Source organism: Pelobates fuscus, chromosome 13, assembly GCF_036172605.1.
Source record: "Pelobates fuscus isolate aPelFus1 chromosome 13, aPelFus1.pri, whole genome shotgun sequence".
NCBI lineage: Eukaryota > Metazoa > Chordata > Amphibia > Anura > Pelobatidae > Pelobates > Pelobates fuscus.
Window position 1 is genome coordinate 21,794,947 of NC_086329.1, and position 24,319 is coordinate 21,819,265.

At 39.6% G+C, this 24,319-nt stretch overlaps 1 protein-coding gene across 10 annotated transcripts in view; it reads left to right on the forward strand.

Annotated features, from left to right (window-relative positions):
• NRXN3 (neurexin 3) overlaps nt 1-24,319 on the forward strand; it is a 532,717-nt gene that overhangs the window by 441,663 nt on the left and 66,735 nt on the right. For 5 of the 10 annotated variants that reach the window (XM_063439599.1, XM_063439600.1, XM_063439602.1 and 2 more), the window contains 2 exons: nt 6,762-6,933; nt 18,251-18,558. In XM_063439599.1, coding sequence (XP_063295669.1) covers nt 6,762-6,933; nt 18,251-18,558 — 480 coding nt within the window. Of the gene's footprint in view, nt 1-6,761; nt 6,934-11,061; nt 11,140-13,724; nt 13,806-18,250; nt 18,559-24,319 lie in introns of all 10 variants that reach the window. The other 5 variants (XM_063439597.1, XM_063439598.1, XM_063439603.1 and 2 more) reach the window with 2 other exon arrangements.

Genomic DNA, 24,319 nt, shown 5'->3' on the forward strand with positions numbered 1-24,319 from the left:
TCGAAAAACCCTTACGAGCGCCATTGTCCCAAATAGTGTGTCTTACCCCCTTCCCCTTACTAGACTCTTTTTCTGTCAGCTCTTCTATCAAGAGCTGTACAGTAGGGCAACGGAAAGCAGATATTTTCTTAAAAATGTATAAAAAAAAAACATTTTCTTGTACGCATTGATTCTTCTTTCTTACTTTAATAAACTTTTTCTAGACTTTCTTAATTTTATTTTATGTGCATTTACTTCTTTATTTAAGATAATTTAATGTGTCTATATTCTCCTCATTCATTTATGTGCAATTCAGATATTTCCTTATTACCTATTCATATTAGCAGATATTTAAACCCACCCCCTTTTAATTTTCCTTTTTCCTTTCTCCTTTTCCTTTCTTTAAAATGAGCGTGGTCACATATATAATACGATTTGCAATCGAATTTAATGTACCCTATGACATTTTTTCCCCTTTCTTTGTCCTTAGTCTCAACCATTTTGAACATATACACTTAGTTACTTTTATCTTTCCTTGATATAGTTAATCATGAGGCCCCAAAGCTGTAGAATAATACTCTTGTCTTTCTCTCTCCACCTATCTAATTACAACCTTCTTGCTTCCCTTATTTTATTCTATACCCCTAGTGAGTAGTTACGTTATTTATTCTGCAATATTAATACACAATCATCCATTATTAAGCATAAGTAAATATCAAAATTAGTTAAACGTACTCGTAAGTATACCCCAACATTTAAATTGTGTGAGTATTATATTTAAACTGATGTTTAATTAATAGATATTGCATTATCTATCCATTCTTGCAAACTTAGTCAAAGTTTCCATATTTGTGCAATTTAAATTAAACTATAAAAAAATCCTGTGTGATTTTTATTTCATTATTTTTACCCATTATTGTAAATATCTAAATTATTTTATTCCGTTATCCCTTTGCATACCCCATCCCTCCCTTCATATGTCTACTCCCTACCCCTCCCTCTTCTCTTACTCCCTCTCGTCCTTATCTTATCCAACTAACTCTGTTTCAAATTTTATCAAGTTTATAAGAGTGCCAACTGTAATCATATCATATTTGTGAAACCATTATCAATAGTGATTCTGTGAAGAACATTTATCGTAGGAAGGGGTAGGTATACTAAATTAACTATACTTTATAGTAGGGAGGAGAGAAAAACATAAGCAAATCAATACATTAGTTTAACTATTGAAACTTTACATTTTATCATTATCCTCATTTAGGAAAAAAGTTTTTTGACTTCTGCCAAGAAGTGGCTTTTTTGGGCAGAGTCAAACACAATGGAGGAGTTCTCATAGCAAACAACCAATTTGCTGAGAAACCCCAACTATATTTTATGCTGTTATTTCTTAAAGTGGTGGTAGTCTCATAGAAAGAAACAATTGCAATATAGCAGATGTGTTTAAGTGACTGTATAACGTGTGCCTGACAGGAATCTTTTTGACATGAGTTCAAAGATTACAATATTATTTATAAAGCTAGAACAATTGACTTCCATCCTGTTTTTTTAGTTTTCTGCTGGTTTTATATTGATGTAACGTCAATTTATATTCCCATTCTGGTGTTAGGCATGTAGTTTTAATAATGAGTGGGTGCTATGTTTTATGCTGCATTTAGCAGTTCTTTCAGACAAACATGTTTAATAATGAGCTGCCTGTTTGTTTAAAATGAGGGTCATGGGTGTGTTGATTTAAATGGATGTGCATAGCAATTGCATATGCAAATATTGAGATAGTAACACGGAGAGTGGTGTAATTTGCAAAATGTCAGGTGAGAAAAGGCAAACTGTGGTTACCAAAGCATAAAATAAGCAGATGTGGCAAGGCCATGGCTGTGAGGCTGTAGAACGTAGGATTGGTTGATTGTGCAATTTGCATTTACTGCAAGCCCTAAGTGACCCTCTACCCACTTACTTCTACAGATAGGGGAACTTGACAACAGGAAATCGGGGTGTTCCTGAAGTGAAGGCACATTAAGCAGAAGTTGAGGTGCAATCTAGACAATTTATGTCATATTAATATAAAATGCAAATGTATTTCATTGTAGAATGTCCAGAGATTTGTTGTGAGTTTCTTATTCTAACTAGTTATAACTTTAAATGTAGAGACCAATACTTCTTTCAGATGATGTTAGTGTTATCTTATGCAAATGAATGTCAACCAGATCATTAACGTCTTTGATGACCACTGGTTGCTGCAGAAACTGCCTCCATAATTGGATGAAAGTGTTAAATAGCTCAGGGGAAAAACAAATCTAGATTATGGCTGTAGTAATTTAGTATTATTTCAAACATATTGGAAATCATGTCAAAATAATAAAATGTTGACCACAGTGTTGCAGTAATCTGCTTTCTGTGTGAGATTAACAAATATGTGAAGGACCTGCCTCAACCATTTTAGTGCCCAAGTATTTTATGGGGCAAAATGTGAACAGAATTTGAATTAGTACTTCCATGTTACCATGAAGGTACAGAGCATTTTAAAGGACCACTATAGGCACCCAGACCACTTCAGCTTACATCTGGCTGAGATTCTTCCAAGCAAAAATAGTCTTGTGTAGTAAAATCCATTCCTTTTTAAACAGTGCTGAGGACAGGGTCAAATTGCGATGTAGGTAGGGACTTGTAACGAGTATATACCCCTACACGCAGGATCCAGCCAAACAGAAGACAGCACAGAGGAAAGATACGTCTACCGGACCTTAGAGTGGCCGGTCTCAACGTAATAGGAGAAGTACAGAGTCAGGAACGATCCGAGGTCAAGGGCACAAAGAGACAGCGTAAACGAGAACTAGCCGGGGACTGGTACACAGGAATCAGCAAGCCGGCAAACAGTACAGACAAGGATAAAGTGAAAACGAAGTCAGAATACAAAGCCAAGGTCAAATACGGAGAAACACAACTGAACACAACAAGCACTAAAGGGAACTGTAGCAGAAACCACGATAGGGCAAGGAACTAAGGGAAAAGGGTGAGTATAAGTAGCCTTCAAACTAATGTGATTGGCTCCTGTCACTTCCACACCCCCAACAGGTAAGTGTATGGGGTTGTAACGGCTACCCAGATAGAGAGAGGGTTTCTGCCGTTGGAGACGTCCTTTTTCCCTGCAAGCTGCTGTGGAGAAGTAGGCTGATGTAATCCCATCCACGATATCCAGAGCGAAAATCAGGTTCAGCTGCAACAGGAACAAAATAACCTTCCCAAACAATCCCCTTTCAAGAACGAGACGAGGCTACGTTATGAAGGGTCAAGATGAACTGAGGACTGGGACACCCAGCCTGCTTTTTATTAGAAAAGGGTACACACAAGACACTCCCAGGGGGAGGATAAAAACAACCAATTATGCACAGGGTAACACCCCCACGTCTCCTCCCCTCAGATAACCACATAATACAATTAGAACATACAATATTTTACCCCAGTTCTGGATGTACCCCAAAAACAGGGGGTACACCTTTAAATCCGGCACCGCTTGAGAGATCTTAGTTAGGGGAACACTCTGTCCAAAAATCAGCCCGATTGGATGAACGGTTCGGGAGTTACAGAGTTTCAAAGTTTTGACCGACCGCACAGACCAACTAGCCGAAAATAGTTCCATGAGTTTTGGCCTTGCGGTCGGTCTCTGTTCGCACGGTAAAACGGCATGAAAATCTTGTCATCCATCCGAATCGCGGGGTTCGCTGAAATCCCCATAGATGACTGAGTGTAACTACCGAATGGTGGAGTGTTCGGTAGTTTCTGTGCGAACTTATGGAGGTCTGGAGGACTCAGCGGTGTTCGCCTGTTTGCGTATCCGTTTTCAGTTCCATGCGGTTACAGGCAAACACCGCTGTTCGTACACAAGATGGCCGCGAACACGTGTAAAGTCCTGAAATGGCGGCCACCTATATTTCACATCCGGACTTCGCACGAAATCAGGCGAACAGAGGCATGAACCGAACAGAAGAAAGGACTAAGTAGAAAGGATCTGTTACAGGGGTGATTGGCATGACAGGAGCCAATGGGAGCCTTTTTGCAATTTAGGCTCCCACTGTCTCTTTAAGAGCGCGCCCGAGACTCGCGGCGCGCTCTTAGCTGCAGGCGGGACACGTGACCGCATCTCGCGGTCACTGCCCGTCTTCCCGCTAGGAGAGTCGGATGAGCCGCACGCGGCTCGTGCAGCCGCAGGACCGCGCGCGGCTCGAAGAGAGGACCGCGGCCGGCCCCCTGATAAGGTAAGTAACGCTACAGGACTCCAGAGAAGGCAAATTGTGATAGGATTAAGGAGGATTAAGGAGAAGTCATTGTTAAATATGAAAAGCCAAAGAAGGGAGGCATATAAAACAAATCAGTACATATACATGCACTTTATGAGGTCCAATGTTCTATGGGTATATGATGACCTCAAAACAAAAATGAGATAGGAAAAGATAATATTGCAATATGTCAAGCAAACATCTTTTAAAACCCAATAAAAGACTCTCACTCTTTTGAGCTACTAAGAGCTCTGCTGCTTAGCGCGTGGACGGTACAATTCTCGTCTTAGTATATATGGGTATACCTTGTATTGGACATCCATTTCTCAGTAGTCATATAGATAAAGGAAACAAAGGCACATTATATTGTAAGTAATATAAGGTATAAAAACAGGTAGGTATCCTACTTACAATTTCTGGAGCAATTACTTGCTTTGGTAGTATATGCTTATGATGGTACAATCCCCACCTGGGAGGTGCAGGAAACAGATGTAGTAGAACAGCAGCAAGGTAAAGTAAAATAATATAAATAGGGGTGTAAAGTAACAGTTAACTTTTTGTCCATTTACTACTTTTGTGGGGTATATGTACATAAATGAGAAACTGGAACATGTGCTTTGCTTGTACTTCTGTCTAGGTTTACCAGATTCACCACGTTTTCAGAGACACATATCACGTATACACATTCTGAAGAATAGGCATTAACTATACTACAGGGCAACCCTTTTCATGCATTTTCTTAAATATGTCAAAATTATATATGTCACTGAAAACATGGTAGATTTGGTAACCCTAATCACGTCCATCAAGGGAAACAAACACCTTGCATCAAATTATCTAGTTAGAAGGAGGGTGGTTAACAGACATGGCTGATGAGGGAACCAGAGATATAGAAAGTGGGTGTTGTAATAAAAGAAACTTAGAGTTTAGGATATAATCATGTGATTGGGGTATGGAATACTGAGATGAGCTAGGATTGTGATGTAAAGTAAACTGTGCCAAGGTGATTTACACGCTTATTATTGATATATGGTTAACTGAGGAGTGATAAAGAAAGGGTGCTGAAGTTGATTAAACTAAAGTGTACAAGGAACACACAGCTGTAGATAAGAAATTAGAGTCTGGGTTCTTGAATACAAACAAAATAAAAATCCTGCAGTTACTGAAATGTAAAAGACTTGCCTTGTATCTCTGTGTGTAGATACAACACCTAAAGTTTGATAAAAAGGCTAATTTTATGAGAGCCGTGTTCCTCTGCCTGAATGTACGGGATCCCATATGGCTTCTGAATCTTATCTGCAAGTGTTGCTAGATTGGTCCCTGGGCAGTAATAAGGCAGGGAGCCGCAGAGGATGAATCTGTAACAGTTATGTGAAGTTGCAGTCAAATGTATTCATGCTTTAAGATTGTGGCTCAGCTGAGATTCTGCTCTTTTTGTAACCCTTCAAACTGTTTGTTTCCAGTTACAGTAAATTTTAATAGTTTACAGAAATGTCCGCTCTAAATAAAATAGAACTGCTTTGTGAACTATTTCTCACTAGTACAGGGAACTTTATTTTTATTATGTTGCTTTTTCTGGTGTTGATGCAGGCCTGATTTAAATGGTTATCAGTTGCTTCTCTGGGACCAATACAACGCCTGATCTTTTATCTTTTAAAAATCAACTAGGTCAATAAGCCCTTTTAGCCTAAAGAATGTGTAATTAAATACATACTCTTGAGGTTGGTTTCAGTCTGGTTTGATTGAATCCATGTAGCGGGGAGTTATTTTGCAGTCTATATCTTGTTAGCCAGAGCTTTCCATATACTACTTTAAAATCAGTGGTTAGTCTTGTTAAATGAACTATGAGCTTTAGGGGTGGTAGTGGTTTAACTAAAACCATCTATAAGACTTTCTAGATACCTTTAGGCTTGGCAAAACACATGCAGGGAATGAGGTTGAAGATAATTAGAATAAATGTGGAGAACATATAGGGGTTCAGGAAATTCGGAATTGAACTGTGATAAGATGTCTGTGTATATAGAGTAGGGGGTTGGCTCTCAGCAGTTATATATTATTATTATTATTGGTATTTATACATATCAATACAATCAAACTGAACCTATGGTAGAATCCGATATTTCCATGTGTATGCACACAACACAACTTAAAAAATGCTGACCTTTAATAAATAATCAATTGCTACTTTAATGCCACCTCTCATGGCAACATGGATATGATTCTATATTTCTGTGGTTTCCAGAGGTAAGAAAAATGAATACTACAGCTTGTACCCAACTGGCATACTAAAGGGTAAATTATTTATTGATATTGTAAGGGCAAGGATAACCCTACACAATAACTGCTTTGGGCTTATGTAAAAATCTCCTAAACTAATGATGCTCTATTTTCATTTTTACCAAAAAATACACACACGCGCACACATCTCTGGTTTTCTTTATACAATTGTTTGCATGTAGATACAATTTAATTATGTTGCTCTCCTGACATGTTTTTCATTTTTTTGTGCAGGAGCAGGGCAAAGTTGGAGTGACTTTTAACATTGGGCTCATGGACATTTCCATCCGAGAGGAGAGTACACCGGTAAATGATGGTAACTACCATGTGGTGAGGTACACCCGCAATGGAGGAAATGCCACCTTACAAGTGGACAACTGGCCAATCAATGAGCACTTTCCAGGAGGTAACACCCTACAAATCCCCGTTTGTGGGATAATGCTTTAGTTTTAATAAACTTCTAAACCAATTTCTCTGAAATAAAGTGAAAGTTTAAATGTTAATTTGGTTGTTGTAAAAAAAAAAAAAAAGCCAGTTTGTGTTATTGTGTTCTTGTGAAACATATCAAAGTCTTACTGACTGTAATAATTTCACAGGAACATAATAACACAATTTTTTGGTCATCGCCACACGTGCATGTGTTGTTTGCTTGTCAGTTATCACTCCGATACTACTGCTTCTAAGGAGTTAAAGGAGTATTTGAGCCCAGTGATAATGGCTGCCATTAAAACATGAACAAGCTGATGAGTAAATTAGAATGAACTTCGATCAGGTAGGGGCTTTTCCTTACAAAGGATCACTTAACTGTATCATTTGAACATGAGAAAGTTGCCACTGGATTAAGCATTTCTTTAAGTTTACTTTGTTGTCAGGGTGAGACAGGCAAAGGATAACTGTGTTGAGGTGTGACATGAATAGGGAATTCTGCATTAGCTTCTGGTAGTCTTGAAATTTACAAAGAAAGTATTATTCTGAAATAGCTCCTGGTGTTATTGGAATATGACTGTGAAAGGATTGTACTCTCTATTAGCTTCTGGTACTGTTGGAATGTGACATGGGGAAAAAGGGTGACTATAGAGAAGCTAGATCTGTCAGTATGTGACAAGCACAGGCCAACTCTGCATTGAGGTTTGTGATAAAATGGGTGACTCCATATCATCTTCTTGGAGCTTTTAGATTGTGATGGAGTGGGGTAACTTGGTATTGCATATCTAGTGCTGTCAAGGTGTAGCCGGAAAAGGGTAACTCTCAGAGTTATTCACATAAGTCCACATAGCCCCATGCTGAATGAGATAAAACAATTTGGAGTGGACATTGTTCACAGTATATAACAATGTCTGGATTTTGTAGATCAGGCTCCAAATGATCCCTGAATTTGGTCTGGATTTAAGCTGACGGACAACTAAAATCAATATCTGCATTGTTTAATCCCCTGATTTTAAAAATCCAAATATTTTACCACTGGCAGCCTATGGAGGTCAATATATGTGCCCCCACTGCCTAGTGCCCCCACCTGACATGCCACGGATGGTGGATAACTAATAAATAGTGAGCAGACCGTTTACTAGAGACTGAGCAGATCTTGCTGCCAAGTTGCTAAGAAAATCAAATTATCCTTAGACCTTTAAAATACAAAGTCTATGGGTAGCGGTATAGACAGTAGCATGCCTACCCTCCCAATGTCCATTAAGTTGGGGGGTAGACAGTAGCATACTTTTTGTTACATAGCCCACACCTGCTGTCCCATGGGTGACTGCCCAGTCTTTAGATTTAGTTTCAGTGAGCAGCTGCAGGCTGTTCACTGTTTAGTAGATATTCCCATATAACACCTGGAGCCCAAGGTAGATTTTTTTTTTTAAACTTCCTTTATACTAATAAGGGGATCATATTGACTATAAACTGTCTTAATTTTTTTTATTTTTTAATGTGTCAGTTGGCTAGCAAGAGCTCTGCCGAGGATCATATATTTTTTTTTTTTTTAATATTATTTGCCTGATGGCTGCTTGCACTGCCAGTGGCAAATACTACTTAAAAAAAAAAAAAAAAAAGAAGCTAGTTGAACAATAGTTTGCAAATGTGCCTCCTTCTGGATGTATTACAATTAGTGCTTTGTATAGGGTTGGGATGCAAAAAAATACTGGTTTTAAACCGAATACAAAATGCATCCTGCCAATTGGTGCAAATTTGGTCGGGTTGACCGAATTCTGACCAGAATCAGCATTACTAAGAATGAGAATTGCCATGAATACAAACAACGGTGTTTAATAAATCACCCTATCTGTGTTCATGTTTTAACAAACTGGCAGTAAAAGAGTTCCTATGTTTTTGCCATCTTTTTGTGCTGGGCGAGCTGAAGTTCCAGAAGTAAATTCTGGTAACTGTTCCCAAGCCAAGTGTGTCAGCACTGACTCAGGGAAAGGCATACACACCTCAGTGCAGACAGAGCTCTCGCATGAACACTGACATCTGAGAAAGAAAACATTAACCCCTTAAGGACACATGACGTGTCTGACACGTCATGATTCCCTTTTATTCCAGAAGTTTGGTCCTTAAGGGGTTAAACTGGGCTGTGAAGTACTCTTTAGAGAATCTTGCTCAAAAGTCTTTGTTGTAAGTCGTCACACTATTATTCACAATGTTAGTATTTGCTATTCATTGACTGAATAAAACATGCACACATGTTTGTATATTTTAAAGTATCATTTAGGTGGACTTACCTGCATTACCATCCACATCCTCTGCAATATCTCATTCTGATCCCGGGGATCACTGTTCTGTTGCTTGTGATCTGACAAGCTCAATACAATTTCCACTATCAAAGAGGCTATTTTCTCCTCACAGTAAAAGCCTCTTGGAAGCAGATAAGCTTTTCAAGTAAGACTGTAAAGTTCTAATCCAGAGATTAAACACTGCCACCAGGGGTTTGGGGAGTCATGGCATTTCCCTCTGTTAAATTAGGAAAAGTCTCTGAGGATATTATGGGACATGTCCCATTACGGAGTTATATGATAAAGATTTTAAGTGACTATGAAACCTTGCAAAATCAATACTTACATTTACATTAAATTACACAGACAATGCTAGTGCCAATAAAGAATCTAACTAAACTATAAAAATAAGCCCGGTTCTGTATGCCTGCGATTGTGCATAAGAAATAAAAACCTGCTAAGAACCGCTGCTCTAACTTTTTGGATCATTAGTAGTTTCAGTAGTTTGGGGTGTGTGCACATAAGGCAAAAAACATGGGTTTTACAGCCCCATTAGGTTCAACAATTATTATTGAAATCTAGATAGGTTTATGAACAAAAAAAGACAGGTGTTTAGTGAAATAGATAGATACATTAAAATTATAACTTGGTCTGGAAACTAGTGATACTTGTACTGTCATTTTTTTCTACTTATCCTTTTGAAGAGAACATAATTATATCTTTAGTAGTGGAGGTGCATCTATTTAATCAAGTCTGAAAGGAAATGTGGAATCAAAAGTTATAAAATTGCTAAGACACTTTAAAAGATTATACCTGTGAATATAACTGTATTTTAGTTGGGCTGAGAGGAGTTTGTCTAATATTTTATGAAGTCTATCTATTAATTAGGGGTACATACAGTATATGTGGATAATATATATATATATATATATATATATATATATATATATATATATATATATATATATTTATTTTAGAAGGGAATTTTTAAGATAAATGCAGAATTTGAATTCATTGGAACACCAGGTTCTCTGATGATGTCTCATACATAAAGCCATGGGAGCAGTGGGAATTAGGGGCCACCTGCACAGCTTATTGAAAACCCAGCAGAATCAGTGCTAATTGTCACAATTAGCCACAAATCAATCAGAGCGTTGAACAAAAGTGGCAGAGCTGCAGCAGACGGATCTCAGCGGGGTCTAGTTTCTGCTGCTAACTCATGTTGTGAGAGCAGCAGTCCTAATCCCATTGAATATCTTCAGTAGCTATCACAGAACACGCAATAAGCAGGCAACCTCTTCTAGAACATGCAGTGAATTTACTACCTAAAGAATGAACAGGATATCTGTCACAACACACAATGAACAATGTGTTAGAAATATACATACTCTTGTATGTACACATTCTATTAATTTAGTTTGTTACATATAGGATGTGTAGTGCAATGATGAGGATGTTCAAACCCTGTTTACAAACCTATTATGAAGTCAGTGGCATCATTGCTATATTAGAATTCAAATTAAAATCTCTGCAGTGTTTTTGATGCCAACTTTTAATTCTTGTATATTATTTTGGGAATAAATCCAAATGTCAATCTTTGTAGTTTTAAAATGTTGCTAATTCTCTCTTAACAGAACAGCTATTAAGCCAAACAAAATGTTTTACTTTTAATAGCAGATTATAGACTTGTTAAATATAACAACAAATGCTTTCACACTGTGATATATACATGGATTGTATACATTATTTGGATAGGTAGACCCTAATTATTTGCAGGGTGTTTGATGTTCAGACTGTATATCTAATACTGCCTTTTAAACCTCAAGGCAACACAGAACTGCACCAAAAGCCGAAGCTGCCCTATAAATTACCTCGGACCCCAGAGGATGGGCAGCAGGATAAAGGTAACAGTGTTTCACGCTTTGTGTGAGCCCCTGCATGATCTATTGCATGCTCTTTCTTTCATGCAAAGGGATGAGACTTGTACAGTGATGATTTTCTAGGAGCACACTTGCCTTGTCACTGCACTGCCAACATGTAGGAAAACTAATTCTATCAAGTGCCCAAATAAACGGAGCTCCTGAAAAATCACCGCTGTACTTGTAACTTGAGCAAACACGGTAACATAACTTTTTTGCATGCTGCATTTTGCACAATCCTGTGTTAACCTGGTGAGTCTCGATTTGGCAAATTCAAATGCAGATCATTCACTATTAAGAACACCTAACTGGCTCATAAAGCACAATTATATAATCTGTGATGGAGTAGATAATTTTGCAAGTTATTGGATTTTGTCTGTCAAGCAGCAAAGTTAATTCAGTAAATTAATAGCCAATCAGAGACCGTAATGATGTTTGAGTACTCCTGCATGCAACTGTGTGCCTGTAATAACATCCCTGCTGCTGTATTTTGTGTTGGTTGCATGTTTGAAAAACAGATTCTTCATTCAAAACCAGCCACTTTTATTTGTTTGTTTTTTTGGGGGTGGGGGGAGAGGGGTGAGATACTTGGAGGATATATATTTATAGACTTATGCCTTTCTATTTCTAACTTTATCTTTTTCTGTCCGAGTTCCATATTAGTTTTAGTTAAGAACAATCTTGGAACAATGAGTGTAATATATATATATATATATATATATATATATATATATACATATATATACATATATATACATACACGGAAATGAAAGTACTCGCCAGGCTCCATGCCTTTTAATAAGTAAAATAAGCAGTTCGCTATATGATTACAGCAGAACTGTTACTTTCAGGGCAATCGAGCTCCGAGAGGGTTTTGCAGCTGGAGATTTTCTTTTCTACTCAACTCTTTCTAAGACTTTACAATCTGCTTTGATGGCGAATTTACCTACCACTGCCGTCCTTATAAACTTGTCTGGTTACAATTACATGTTTGTTAGTCCACCCACTGTAAAGCGCTACAGAATTTGTTGGCGCTATAAAAATATTATAATAATATACACCATAGTATATGTGCTAACTACACTTATACGGAACAGCAAAGCAGTAAGGCATGGTTTTAAATGCCAGTCAGATTTTACATTTAGGGCTCCGAGCAAGAAAACCGTCCAGTAAATGCCTACAACGTAACTGTCTCCCTAAACTATCCGTTGCTGGGAAAAAAAATAAAAAATACAGCTCTCTGTGGGAGATATAGAATTGCAAGATAAATTCAGGCAATCTACTGCACAGGCTCCCAAACCTACCTAATTTTTTTCTGTCCCAGCACCATGGAGCTTATAATGTGAATTCTGACTAAGGTGCTAGTTTTCCTCTAATACGGTTTTGTGTCTGTGCAATGCAGGGCTGGACTTATGGACTTGCATGGTGAATGACTTCCTGCCTGGTTTGTTTACTTTGTGTGACATTCACACAAAGCCATGTCCCTCAGTCACAAACACATGGATATGAAGCCATTGTCATAATACTGTCATGATCTTGCACTTGTCTGACATGGTGGGATTTATAGTTGCTTGCTTATAATATAGAGAACTTGCTTTTATAGCCATTCACCTCTTTTTGACATCAACATGGCTTGAAAAACACAATACTCATATGAACATATAGCCAGCTTTCATTTTAGTTGATGATTCTTTTGGGTCAAAACAAGTAACATATATAGAGAAGAAAGTGACTACAGTGCTCATAACTGTCATTTTAACAGCATTGCAATTGCAGTCAGTAACAAGGATATTGGGGAAAGTGGTTGCTAAACAAGGATAGAGAGGACCAGCAGTTCTTGAAGTTTGGACTGAGGAGTAAGCAACTCTTGCAACAAAGATAGGACAGGTCACAACCTCTTGTAATTACTGCCAGAGTTAACACTCTTGGCCATAAAGTCATACAGGATCAATAGCTTTTGTGATTAGTATGGGGGAGATCAGAAACTACTATAACAAGGACTAATAGCGTTAACCTTCTTGCTCAAAAAGGGTAACAGTGTTCCATAGCTCTTGTTTGAAACATAGATGGGGTAAGCCGCACCTGTATAAAGTACAGAGAGTACTGGCACCTCCTGCAGCAAAGACAAATTAAGAAGAACTTGTAATTAAGTAAGAAAGGGCCATCAGCTCCTGTTATTGGGATACATGGGTGAGCAATGACTGCAACAAGAATATTAAGGGGTTAGCAGTCCCTGAAACAAGGACAGAGAGTTAGACATCATGAGGAGAGAAAGGACCAGTTGTTATTGTAATTAGGATAGGTATGCACACTGAAGTCACATTTTCATCTTTCTCACTGTCATGTAACATTTACTGCTTTACCTCATATCTGCAGCAACTAATAACTGAAAGCAGCAATCCACATAACATTTCCACCCGTGGGCAGCCTTTGCTGGCCAAGCCACTGCGCTTTTCCAAACACAGCCCACAGTACGAGGGTGGCTGATATTTTTTTTTGTCTCGCTGCTTTGGTTTCTGCGGAAACTCTTAGCAGCCATTTTTATCCATACCAGGGTCCCTGTCTTCCAGGGCTCATTATCTCAGGACTGGAAGATGGCACAAGACTCCTGAATCCTGAGTTCAAGAGAGTGGGACCTGCCCTTCCAAAAGGTACTAACTGATGGCTGCCTGTTTCTACAACACAAACTTAAGGCTGCTGTTGTAAACATCTACCCTTACAGCTCAGAAACCTAGTATGTGTTAAAGACGATAACAATATAAATGTTAGTCTTAGGTTTGCTGCCTACAAAAAGATAATGACTGAGGGGCATTACATACAAATAATTAAACCTACTGACACTACCCCCCCCCCCCCCCCCAACACTCTATTTCTCTGTGTATTTACAACTTGCTTGCAAACACCACTCTAAAATGTTCCCTCTTTTCAATTTCTAGTTATTCATATTATTTTAAAGGTACTGGTATATATGATATCAAATTGCTTTCCACAAAATGTATCTTGAAATGGTTGTTATTGTCTTCCATGAGTTGTATTTGCAATCTTGAAACTCACAGTAAATATCAATGTGTACTAGTCAAAAAACAACAGTTAAAGCATTTTGGAGTCCACATAGGAGGAAATGATGAGGATATGCCTAGTGGGTGCATATGCAAACAACATGAAAGGGATATCATCTATACAAGTATGGCTAAGGAATGATAGAAACGTGTGAGGTCTACTATATCCAAAACAAGTTCTGGGTTGGCCTACATACACCAAGATTTAGCTGGTGGTTTAATATCCCCTCCTAATGCCAAATGTTATTATTTTTGTGTTTAATGTCTGTATTGATGAGATATGCAGAGTGAGTATAAGTGCAAATTAATTCTTCTAACTATATATACTTAGAAGACTACTATGTAGAAATAGAGGAAAGAGAGGTAGGTATTTATATTTTATTTTATTTTGGGTCGTGGGTAGCAAGTTATTGATTCTTTTATTAGATAAGACTGCTCTTTGGCGGACATCTCCTAATTCTGTATTATGGGAAGAAGTGGGGCAACTTATTAAATACCTAGATGCATTACACTCCATCACACTGTTGGGACTGGGAAGTTACACCAACAGGCAAGCCTAAGCTCACATTTCAAGTCTAGAGGAAAGAGACATATAACTGGTCATGGATGGCAGGGCTTAAAACTTACAAAAAAAAAAGTGATGTGCCAATCGAAGGTGAGAGTAGTCTGAGGTCAATGGACTATAGAAAGGCAACAAGATGAGTAGAGAAGCCAAGACAAGAGATTTGCTGAGCATCAGATTCAAGGAAATGGCCAAAGTCAGTAACCAGAAAAACACAAAACATAGCTCACTCTCCGCTAAAAAAAAGACCACAACAGGGCATTGTTCTGAATGTGTACTGGGTTAAAATAGGGGATGTGTCAATCTTATATAAGCCTGCATAATTTTTGGCAGAAAATGTGTTGCAGAAGGAGCATTGCATGCCAATAATGGCACCCAAGCGACGGCCCTGATTGCCAATAGGTGCTAAAATGTCTTTAAAGGGCCACTATAGTGCCAGGAAAACAAACTCGTTTTCCTGGCTCTATAGGGTCTTTAGGTCCCGCACACCATCAGGGTCCCACTCCTGCCGGGCTGAAGGGGGAGGAAGGGGTTAAACTCTCCTCCCTCTTCTGACATCATCTGCCGAATGCGCATGCGCGGCAAGAGCCGTGCGCACATTCAATAAGTCCATAGGAAAGCATTTCTCAAAATCACAGTGAGAAGCGCAGAAGCCCCTCTAGCGGCTGTCAATGAGACAGCCACTAGAGGCTGGATTAACCCTCATGTAAACATAGCAGTTTCTCTGAAACTGCTATGTTTACAGCTGCAGGGTTACCCCTAGATGGACCAGGCACCCAGACCATTGAGCTGAAGTGGTCTGGGTGCCTATAGCGCTCCCTTAATGGTAAAATCACATGGCTCAGCCGCTGATGATTTTATTGTTGGATAATAAATCCCTCAGCCTTCATATAAAAAGTATGACCGCAAAAAAGTATCATATATTACCACTAACAGATAACCAGCAATTTTGGATTACCTTACTACACTTCTGAACTCCTTTTGCAGTCCTTTGAAATTATTTTGTGGACATCTTGGATGTATACAATCAATAATAACTCCACAATAAATGGCAAATGACACAAGCTTTGTTGTTTTGGCATCGTATGTGTATCCAAGCACACTGGCATTTAAAGTGGAACAACATAAAGGGCAAAAGTGCAGCTTTAATCTCAGCAGATTTATATCCATAAAACATAACTGTGATTATAGCCTTGATTACACATATCCTAAAATCCACATGACCAAAAGTATTTGGACAATAGATCCAGGCGTGTTTCCGGAGTACCTTTTTAATTAATGAGGAACTACTGATTCGTTTGGATTGGCTTAAGCCCCTGACCGGCGGCAGTCTCAAACTGAATTGTAGAAACTGAATGCTGCTGATGAGAGGGAGATCCATCATTGGAGAGCAACCTTGGGGGTTAAACCATTTGTGAACGGTTCAACAACTTTGGATAAGAAAGCACCAGACCCCTCATAGCATCATAACTTAATTTCAATATAGTTGGTATGGTGCCCTCAGTGCTCCTTTTAGGACAAATAGTTGATATACTGACACACCTAATATTGCAATTATTTGGTATATCTATATACAAGACTCAGTGGGGAAGTAAAAATATGGCAAACACATTTCAAAGACAAGAAAAGACCACTGCAGTGCATGACCAAAGAAATATATGCAGTTCTGAAGGGAAACATTCACCAACAAAACAAGCCCACACCAGCCTAATCAGCATTACCTTGCATAAAACACCCTGCAAGTTTTCAGTCAAAACAAATTAATAAACTAATTAAAAATTGAACATACTGACAGTGCAAGTAAAAAGAAACCCAGTGTCTGGTAATGTATATGGGTCATAGATTTCAAGTAGTCTCTGGATATTTACCACTATGCATTTGATAAGACAACTTAACAATTGCTTACAATACCCAAAATGGACTGAACTTGACAACAACAGATCTACAACAGATTATAATTCTTAAACAGTTTTCTGCTGACTTCTTGTATTGTTTGAAATTGACATTGCACAGCACCAATACAATGTAACTTGTATTACAATTTGAATCTTTTATTCCACTGTTCATAAAGTACAGGTTTTATATACACTATTCCGCAGCAAGATTTATTTGGTGCCACAGAAATCGTCAGTAACATAATGGCACTTCTCATTTTATTAATTTTAAAATATAATTTACTTAATCTACACACAGGTGCATTAGTGGACGTTAAAACAGCAAATGCACTTTGAATGTTTTCAGGCAATTGAGCATTTCCTAAAATAGATTTTCTGCTGCTGCCTTAACAGCACAACGCAGAAGCATTAAAGGGGAAATACCTGATACTTTGAACTGTCTTAGGACTAGTTATTGGGCATCCAATCGACTGTTGGGAGAATAGGGTGGATAGAGCCAGCCAATAAAACTGCATAACTAAGCAAACCTAGCAGTAAAAAGTTTCAAGTGTGCTTTCCCACAGACTTTAAAGCGTGGGGAGAATTCATTAAGGCATTTATGTACCTTACTAGGCAAGCTTCTGAGGAGTTCCTGGGAGGCGACTAGTGACTAGCCAGCAGTATCAAGCATATCACGATGTGGGGAAGGCCAAGTCTGATTTACATGCCTCAGCTACCAACTAGAAGTACATTTTGCTTTCTTACAGACAGCATTATATTTTGTATATTTTTTTTGGTCAATGTTACTCTATTTCATGAGTGTCACAGGGTTAAGGCCTTGATGCTTGGCAACGCATTGCTTTGGATATATGGGACCAGAGGGCTGGACACCCCTGCTGTTTTAAAGCATTTGGGATCTCATGATCCATTTTATAATACATTAATCTGCAAACCCACAGCATACGTTAGAAGAAGGTGGTGGTAAGTTGCTGTTCTTGACCGGTACAATTACCTTTCATTGCATTACAAAGAGGAGCAACTATATGTATTTATTATTTTATTATAAAGTGAGTAGACCACTTGTGTTTGTGTTGTATGTGGGATTTTTGTTTTTCTTACTGAAATATATTGAAACAATTTTACCCCTTTTTACATTAAATCTACCTGCTGAATGCTTATTAAATAGTGAGTTGTTATAAATGTAAAATTAAGATGCCATGTCAACTATAAAACTTTAAACCTCTCTGTAACTCGTTTAGCAAATAAACCCACCGACAGCAATATATACTCTGTATATATTTGTCCACTGTGTATGCAAGGGAAAGGTTCTATATACACATTAAGTTCTGTATATGTTTCCTTCCTGGTAAAATACTTTATTTTAAATAAATATTTCTAAATATACACACAGTATGAGTTCTCCAGTCAGGAGTTCCCCCCAAAACAGCTATCCCTGTTTATTAAGCTCTTGTTAGGACCAACATTTATTACTAATAACAAGTTCATTGCTTATGGAGTGTATATCTTGTCTTCTCAAAAGTGTGAAACAAATTGTTCCAAGAGTAACAATATTTTTCTCCTTACTTTGTTTCACTCTGTAGGACGGCCGCTGACGATCTTCAATACCCAGGCCCAGATAGCCATTGGAGGAAAGGACAGAGGGCGGCCATTCCAAGGTCAGCTCTCAGGGCTGTACTATAATGGTTTAAAAGTGCTGAACATGGCAGCTGAACACAGCCCTCACGTCAACATAAGTGGGAGTGTAAGGCTAGTGGGTGAGGTGCCCTCAATTCTTGGGACAACACCAACCACCTCTATGCCTCCTGAAATGTCCACCACCATTATGGAGACCACTACAACACTCGCTACCACCACCACCAGGAAGAACCGGTCTTCTCCAGGATCCACGGTAGTGCACTTGTGTCTGTCTATTTCAGTCAACTGGTACTGTGCCGCTTTGTATTGTGCTCAGTTTTTCCCATTTAGATAATAAGATTAATGTGATTGAGTGTTTTTTTTTTTTTTTTTACACAAAATGCATACACATCACTAAAGCTCAATATAACCAACATGGAATAAGGGAATTGGAACATGTCATTCAGTCATTTCATTTGTGTGCCCTGACATATCAAAATCTTGTTTGGAGGTTTCTAGGCTGGATTAATATAGTTACAGTACATTCAATATTTTGAGATTTTTTCTTGCATTTAACTGACATTAACAGATAAATGAGATACAACTTTTATTTCTAAATGTCCATGTAACTTGACGGTTGAATTTCTAGATTAGCAGAATTTTCAACACGAGTACTGTATCTTAGGGATCATTAACCCCTTCAGGACGGAGTCAATAGTACACGTTCCGATCAAAACAAAATGTAAACAAAAACTGGAATCTGTTCAACCGTAATTCACCTCTTTCATATTAAGTGCACCCGCACTTATTATATATCATTTTGTTCAGAAGAAACTGGGCTTTAACTTCTCATGAACTATTCATATTTGAAACATAATTTATTATGAATAAACTAATAAAAACTGTAAGAAATGAAGATAAAAAATAAAAATAAAAATTGTAGTTCCGCCTGACATTTTAGCTGTTAATGTCATACTACTGTTAGCTTTAACTGCAAAAAAGCTCATATTTGGGGGGGCGGGGCCTGACAGCCAAGATGGCCGGTCGCACTTACTGAGAGCTCCAGCACCAGTGGGCACAATTAAGCCCTTTCTGACCCAAATACCACAGACAGCAGCTCACGGTGCCCAGGAAGTGACACAGAACCGAGCGAGAAACAGACTGATACCTGTCTTGTCTCAATACGCTATGAGACTGTCAGCACCGGCCATGCGGCCTAACCCGGAGAGGGGCCTAGCGCCTGGGGGAAGCGGCCGATCCCCCGGCGTGGAACACGTTCACTCTCGAGAACTCAGCACAGCTCTGCTAACCCCCCTATGGACCGGCGAGGGATATCCCGGTCCTCGCTGGGGACGATTACCCCCACAACAAAGCCTGTAACTCAACAGAATCACAGTACCTCCAAGACTGCCACCATAGCGGAGCCCGAGCAACCCGAGGTGAGGGAGGAGAAACTGACCGCTAGCTACACCGGACAAGTAGATTACTCAGCAAGGCTAGAAGCGATCTTCGAAGCTTTCTGGCACAAACTTGAACGGCGCACACAGCATCACGCTAATAAAAAACGAGGTGTCAGCTCCTCAAAGCACCCACGAGGCGGATACAAAATGGCCGCTGCGAACCAGCTCCAGCGCCCACAGGGCCAACGATGCCGCCCAACCCTGCACAGCAAACAGTGGTCTCAAACACCTGCCCAGAGAGGCAAACCTCCTTCTGAACGGGGAGCCCGACAGGACCACAGTCGGTCCCACCGTCCACACACCTTGGGGGACTCCAAGAAATCGGAGCTCCAGAAGGCACATGGCCCCACCAAGCAGAGAGGAGCAACCCAAGGAACCAGGGCAGTGGTTCCCGCACTATGTGGGACGGGGGAGCTGATCGATCATTGTACCACCGCAACTACCTCCCAAGATACCCAATGGGGTTTGATGAACGTCGGGACCCCGAACCGATAGGAGGATACAGCGCGGAGACATCCCCAGCACGGCCCGCAAGAGGGGTCGACTGACCGGCAATGGAAGCAGCCGCTCGCAACGCGAACAGAGCCCAGAGACACTCAGGACAAACACAAACTAAGATGCTGAGTGCAACCCCCAGAGAGATATGTACCTCTGTTCGATTAATATGTGCCCGTAATTGATATGTGCCAATGACTAATCAATATGTGCCAATAATTACTATGTGCCTACAATTAATATGTTATCTACGTATATTTTAGTATGATCCCCAAGTTTAACTGTAAGGTTTTCCGCTCCAGTCTACAATAGCTATCCTCTCCGTACCAGTTAGCAACTCCTGTAAGCCAGACTCATGCAACACGATAGTGGAAATATTATTTGATGTTTATGTTAATGTCTAGGCACCTCTCCCCACTAACAAGCTGCCCACAACCTAAGGCTCAGATGTGCACATACCTTTCATTCCAAGAAAAAAGTGCTTTTATTATGCTAGTTATTGTAGCTAAAACCAACTCTGTTAGATTTAAATGTTTAGCTAAGCTTAAAAAAATATAAAAATTGTGCGAATTATCACGCCACTGTCTAATCTATGTGAATCCTGAGATATGCTGTTGTGGCGTCTGTTGAAATGTCTGTAACCTCCCGCACAACAAAAATAAAGAATTTTTAAAAAAAAGAGGGGAGTGGGAGTTTTTATAGCATAAGATAGATTCAACCTCCTCCCACAAATACAGTCCTGTGGCCTTAAAACTTGTGGTCGGAAACATATTAGCAATACACGTAAATCGGGTTAATACAAAGTTGGTTGGGGTGTGCTGTAACCAACGTACGGCTAGGACTGTAATAAAAGAGGGCAAAAAGTTATCAAAGAAGAACACGCTTTATTGCTTCACATTTACAAGGTCTCACATTTACAAGTTTTCCTCTTTTCTTTCCGGGATGAGGTATGTACTGATTGTAAACTGAGGATTACCATCTCCCCAATTTGTAATGATATGTACTGGAGTGTCAGTGCTGAAAGCAGCTAGAGCTGCCCCTACCCTATTCTAAATGAATGACCCGAAAAAGAGGACGGGTTGAAACCCAATCTTAAGAGAAGTGTTCTAATGTAGAAAATTAACTTAGCAGTAGTCAGAAAGATTCCTGGCAGTGAGAGAAGTGGTGAATTGGTGAATTGTGTGTGACATGACTGTATGTGGGTAAGTAGGAATACTAAGTAGGAATAATAAGTATTTTAACTGGGCACCACTCGTTCTCGGTGCGATAAAGTGGTATAGCGGATGGATGAGTCATTTGGTTTGTTTTAGAGGTTAGTAGAGAGAGTATATAGTGATTGTGATGTTTAGTGATATCAGATATTTTAAATCTAGAGATGCTGTCTGTCTCTATAGCTAGCGGTTTTAATTACTTGATTTGTGGGAAACCTGGAGGAAGTAGGGGGATTATCTGTATTATTTATATCCCGCAATATACTTTTAATAGGATAGGACATGGGAAAATGTATATGATTGCTATGATATTTGTTGAGTACGTGATGTTGACTCCTCGTGAGATATAGTTTAATCATGTTGTGTGCTAATTTAAGGTGAAGGTGGCAAAAAGAAGAAAAAGCTACCATGGATTCTATGGAAAAATGCTCCTGGACGTGGAATTTCATGGAAAACCTATGATACATTTTAAGAGTCCTATCATCAGCCGTTTTGTGATATCAGAGCATGCAGAACATGATAGTGACCTAGTTTATCACAAACTTGAGGAATAGCGGAGTTCTTAACGGGAGCCTGTCTGATGTGGGGATTGAGAGCGTGATGGTGAGAAAGGAGGTGAAAATAATCAGAGAAATATCATTCCAAGAAAAAAGAAAATGTTGCCACAGTTGTAAATCAGCTAAGACAGGGGGTCGAGGAGAACGGTCACATAATCAGACAAGCCGGGAAGTAGACAAAGAAGCCTAGAAATTAATGTCCTTTTCCGCGGGATGACTTGCATTCCAAAATTGAGTGACCCCAGTAAGAACTGAAGCTCCCTACGAGTACATTAACCAGCCCGCAGGGAATGGTCCATTTCCTCACTAATGTGTACCAGCTTCTCCTCTGAAAGGCTTGCCTGAAAAACAACTGTATCCAAGGTGATGCCAAGGAACACCAACCTAGTGGAGGGGCCAAGAGTCTTATCAGGTGAAATAGGGATACTTAATGTGGTGAAACAGGCAGTAGTGCTGAAATTACTTGAGGTGTCTGTGTACCAGTTTCTACCAGGAGAAAGTCGTCGAGTTACTGAATCACCGTGGGACATCAAACGACATTGAGAAGCAGCCAGCAGAGTGTTTTTGTGACAATATCGAACAGTTTTGGACTGCCCCTTGAACCAAAAGTAAGTCTAGTGTAAAAGTAATAATTATCCCTCCGCTTAACACCGTAAATATGCCATAGGGATTGGTGAATTGGAATCAGCTTGAAAGTGTTTGAGATGTCAGTTATGCTAAGCCAAGCGTGCTTACTTGCGTGTAAAATGGCCTGGCTGGCGTAGTTAATGCTTGGTGTGTGTGAAGAATGAGGAGACGAAAGATCAATGATAAGCCTTTATATTAGAAATTTTTTTGAGTCTAAACACCGATGGATTTCGTGGGCCAAGTCTGAAAAGGTGAATGGGAAATGGGCCTAAGACAAAACCTAGATAGACATATTTGTTCAGTACAGCATCTACAGTTAAGGGATCGGAATAGGCTGATAATAATTTGGGCATTCCATTGTGCCTCAGGAAAGTGCCACGAGACCTGTATGAAGACCAATGAAAAATACAGAAACCAAGAATTCCACCAGTGGGGTGAGGGGTGGAAGCATAAGTGATAGCTTAGATTTGCCCGATTAACCTCCATAAGAGCTTGGATGGGGCACATTGAGTTTGCATGTACCCTGAAACATATAGAGCAAACATGCAACAATCTACAGGCACTATAATTGCAGGTATCAGTGTTAAAATTGTTGCACACTTGTGCTTTCCCCAAGAAAACTAGGGGTCTGCCCAACTTGTCCTTCTGACCCCAATCTTGACCCACAGAGGAAACTAGAGTGGTACATGCAAGGTTGGCGGATATGGATGGGTCAGCTTCGCAGGGGCAAATGTTGGGGGAATGGCGGAGGATGAACAAACTGCACAAGCTGGCTAAATGCCTGCAGAACAGCTTAATATCCAAACGACTCCAGTCGGTTTGAATGTTAAACTGGACCAGAGCTGCTGCAGCTTTAGCGGACACCGACTTGTGATAGTCATAAAAAGAAAAGCCCCCGTACTTGTACCCTAAATCCACCAACTTGTATATGTAGATATCTAGTTCCTCTCGCCCCTGGAGATACACAGAACATAAGATGTCTCTGTAGAGACCAAAGGCGAGTATGAACTCGGGGATTGATTCCTGGCCTTAAGGACCCCTGACAAATCCCCATAGTTATAGGTCCTGTTCTCTACAATGTCCTCCATGATGTCTTTCCTGATGGAAGTGGGGATCAAATGTGTGAGTGTAACAATGTGAGATGTGGAGGGAAGGGGAGAAACTGTGCTTGAGCTATCGAGAGGCTTGAGACATGTTAAAATTAATAAAATAAACCATCAGTGATCCATACCACAGAGTATCGACTTATAGAACTGGCTGGCTGATATAGTGCTGTTAGGCGGAGAATTATTCTACCCTGTGATAGGCGAGGCCCTGCTATTTGCCAAGTGGCAAAGAGAGGCTCTAGCTATGATTTGGCCCGAAGGGAACGTGGCCACCGAAACGTTGTGGCAGGGTGTTGGCTTCTCGGTGATGTTAAGAGAATCAATACGTATTTCTGCGATAGGCGACTTCTAACTAATTAACACCCTAAAGAAGGATCTGTGAGATAAGAACTATAACGTGGGGTCATGTGGGCAAGCCCTTTCGTTTGAGGCAGGTCGTCTGGCTTTGCTCGTGTGAGATAAAAATTAGTAAGAAAAGTGAAGGTTAGCACCTGAGACCTATGCGTGGGCTTGGCTCTCATGAAGCATAATGTGTGAGGATAAAGTACGTACCTTGAAAGAAATAAAGTAGCCTAACGA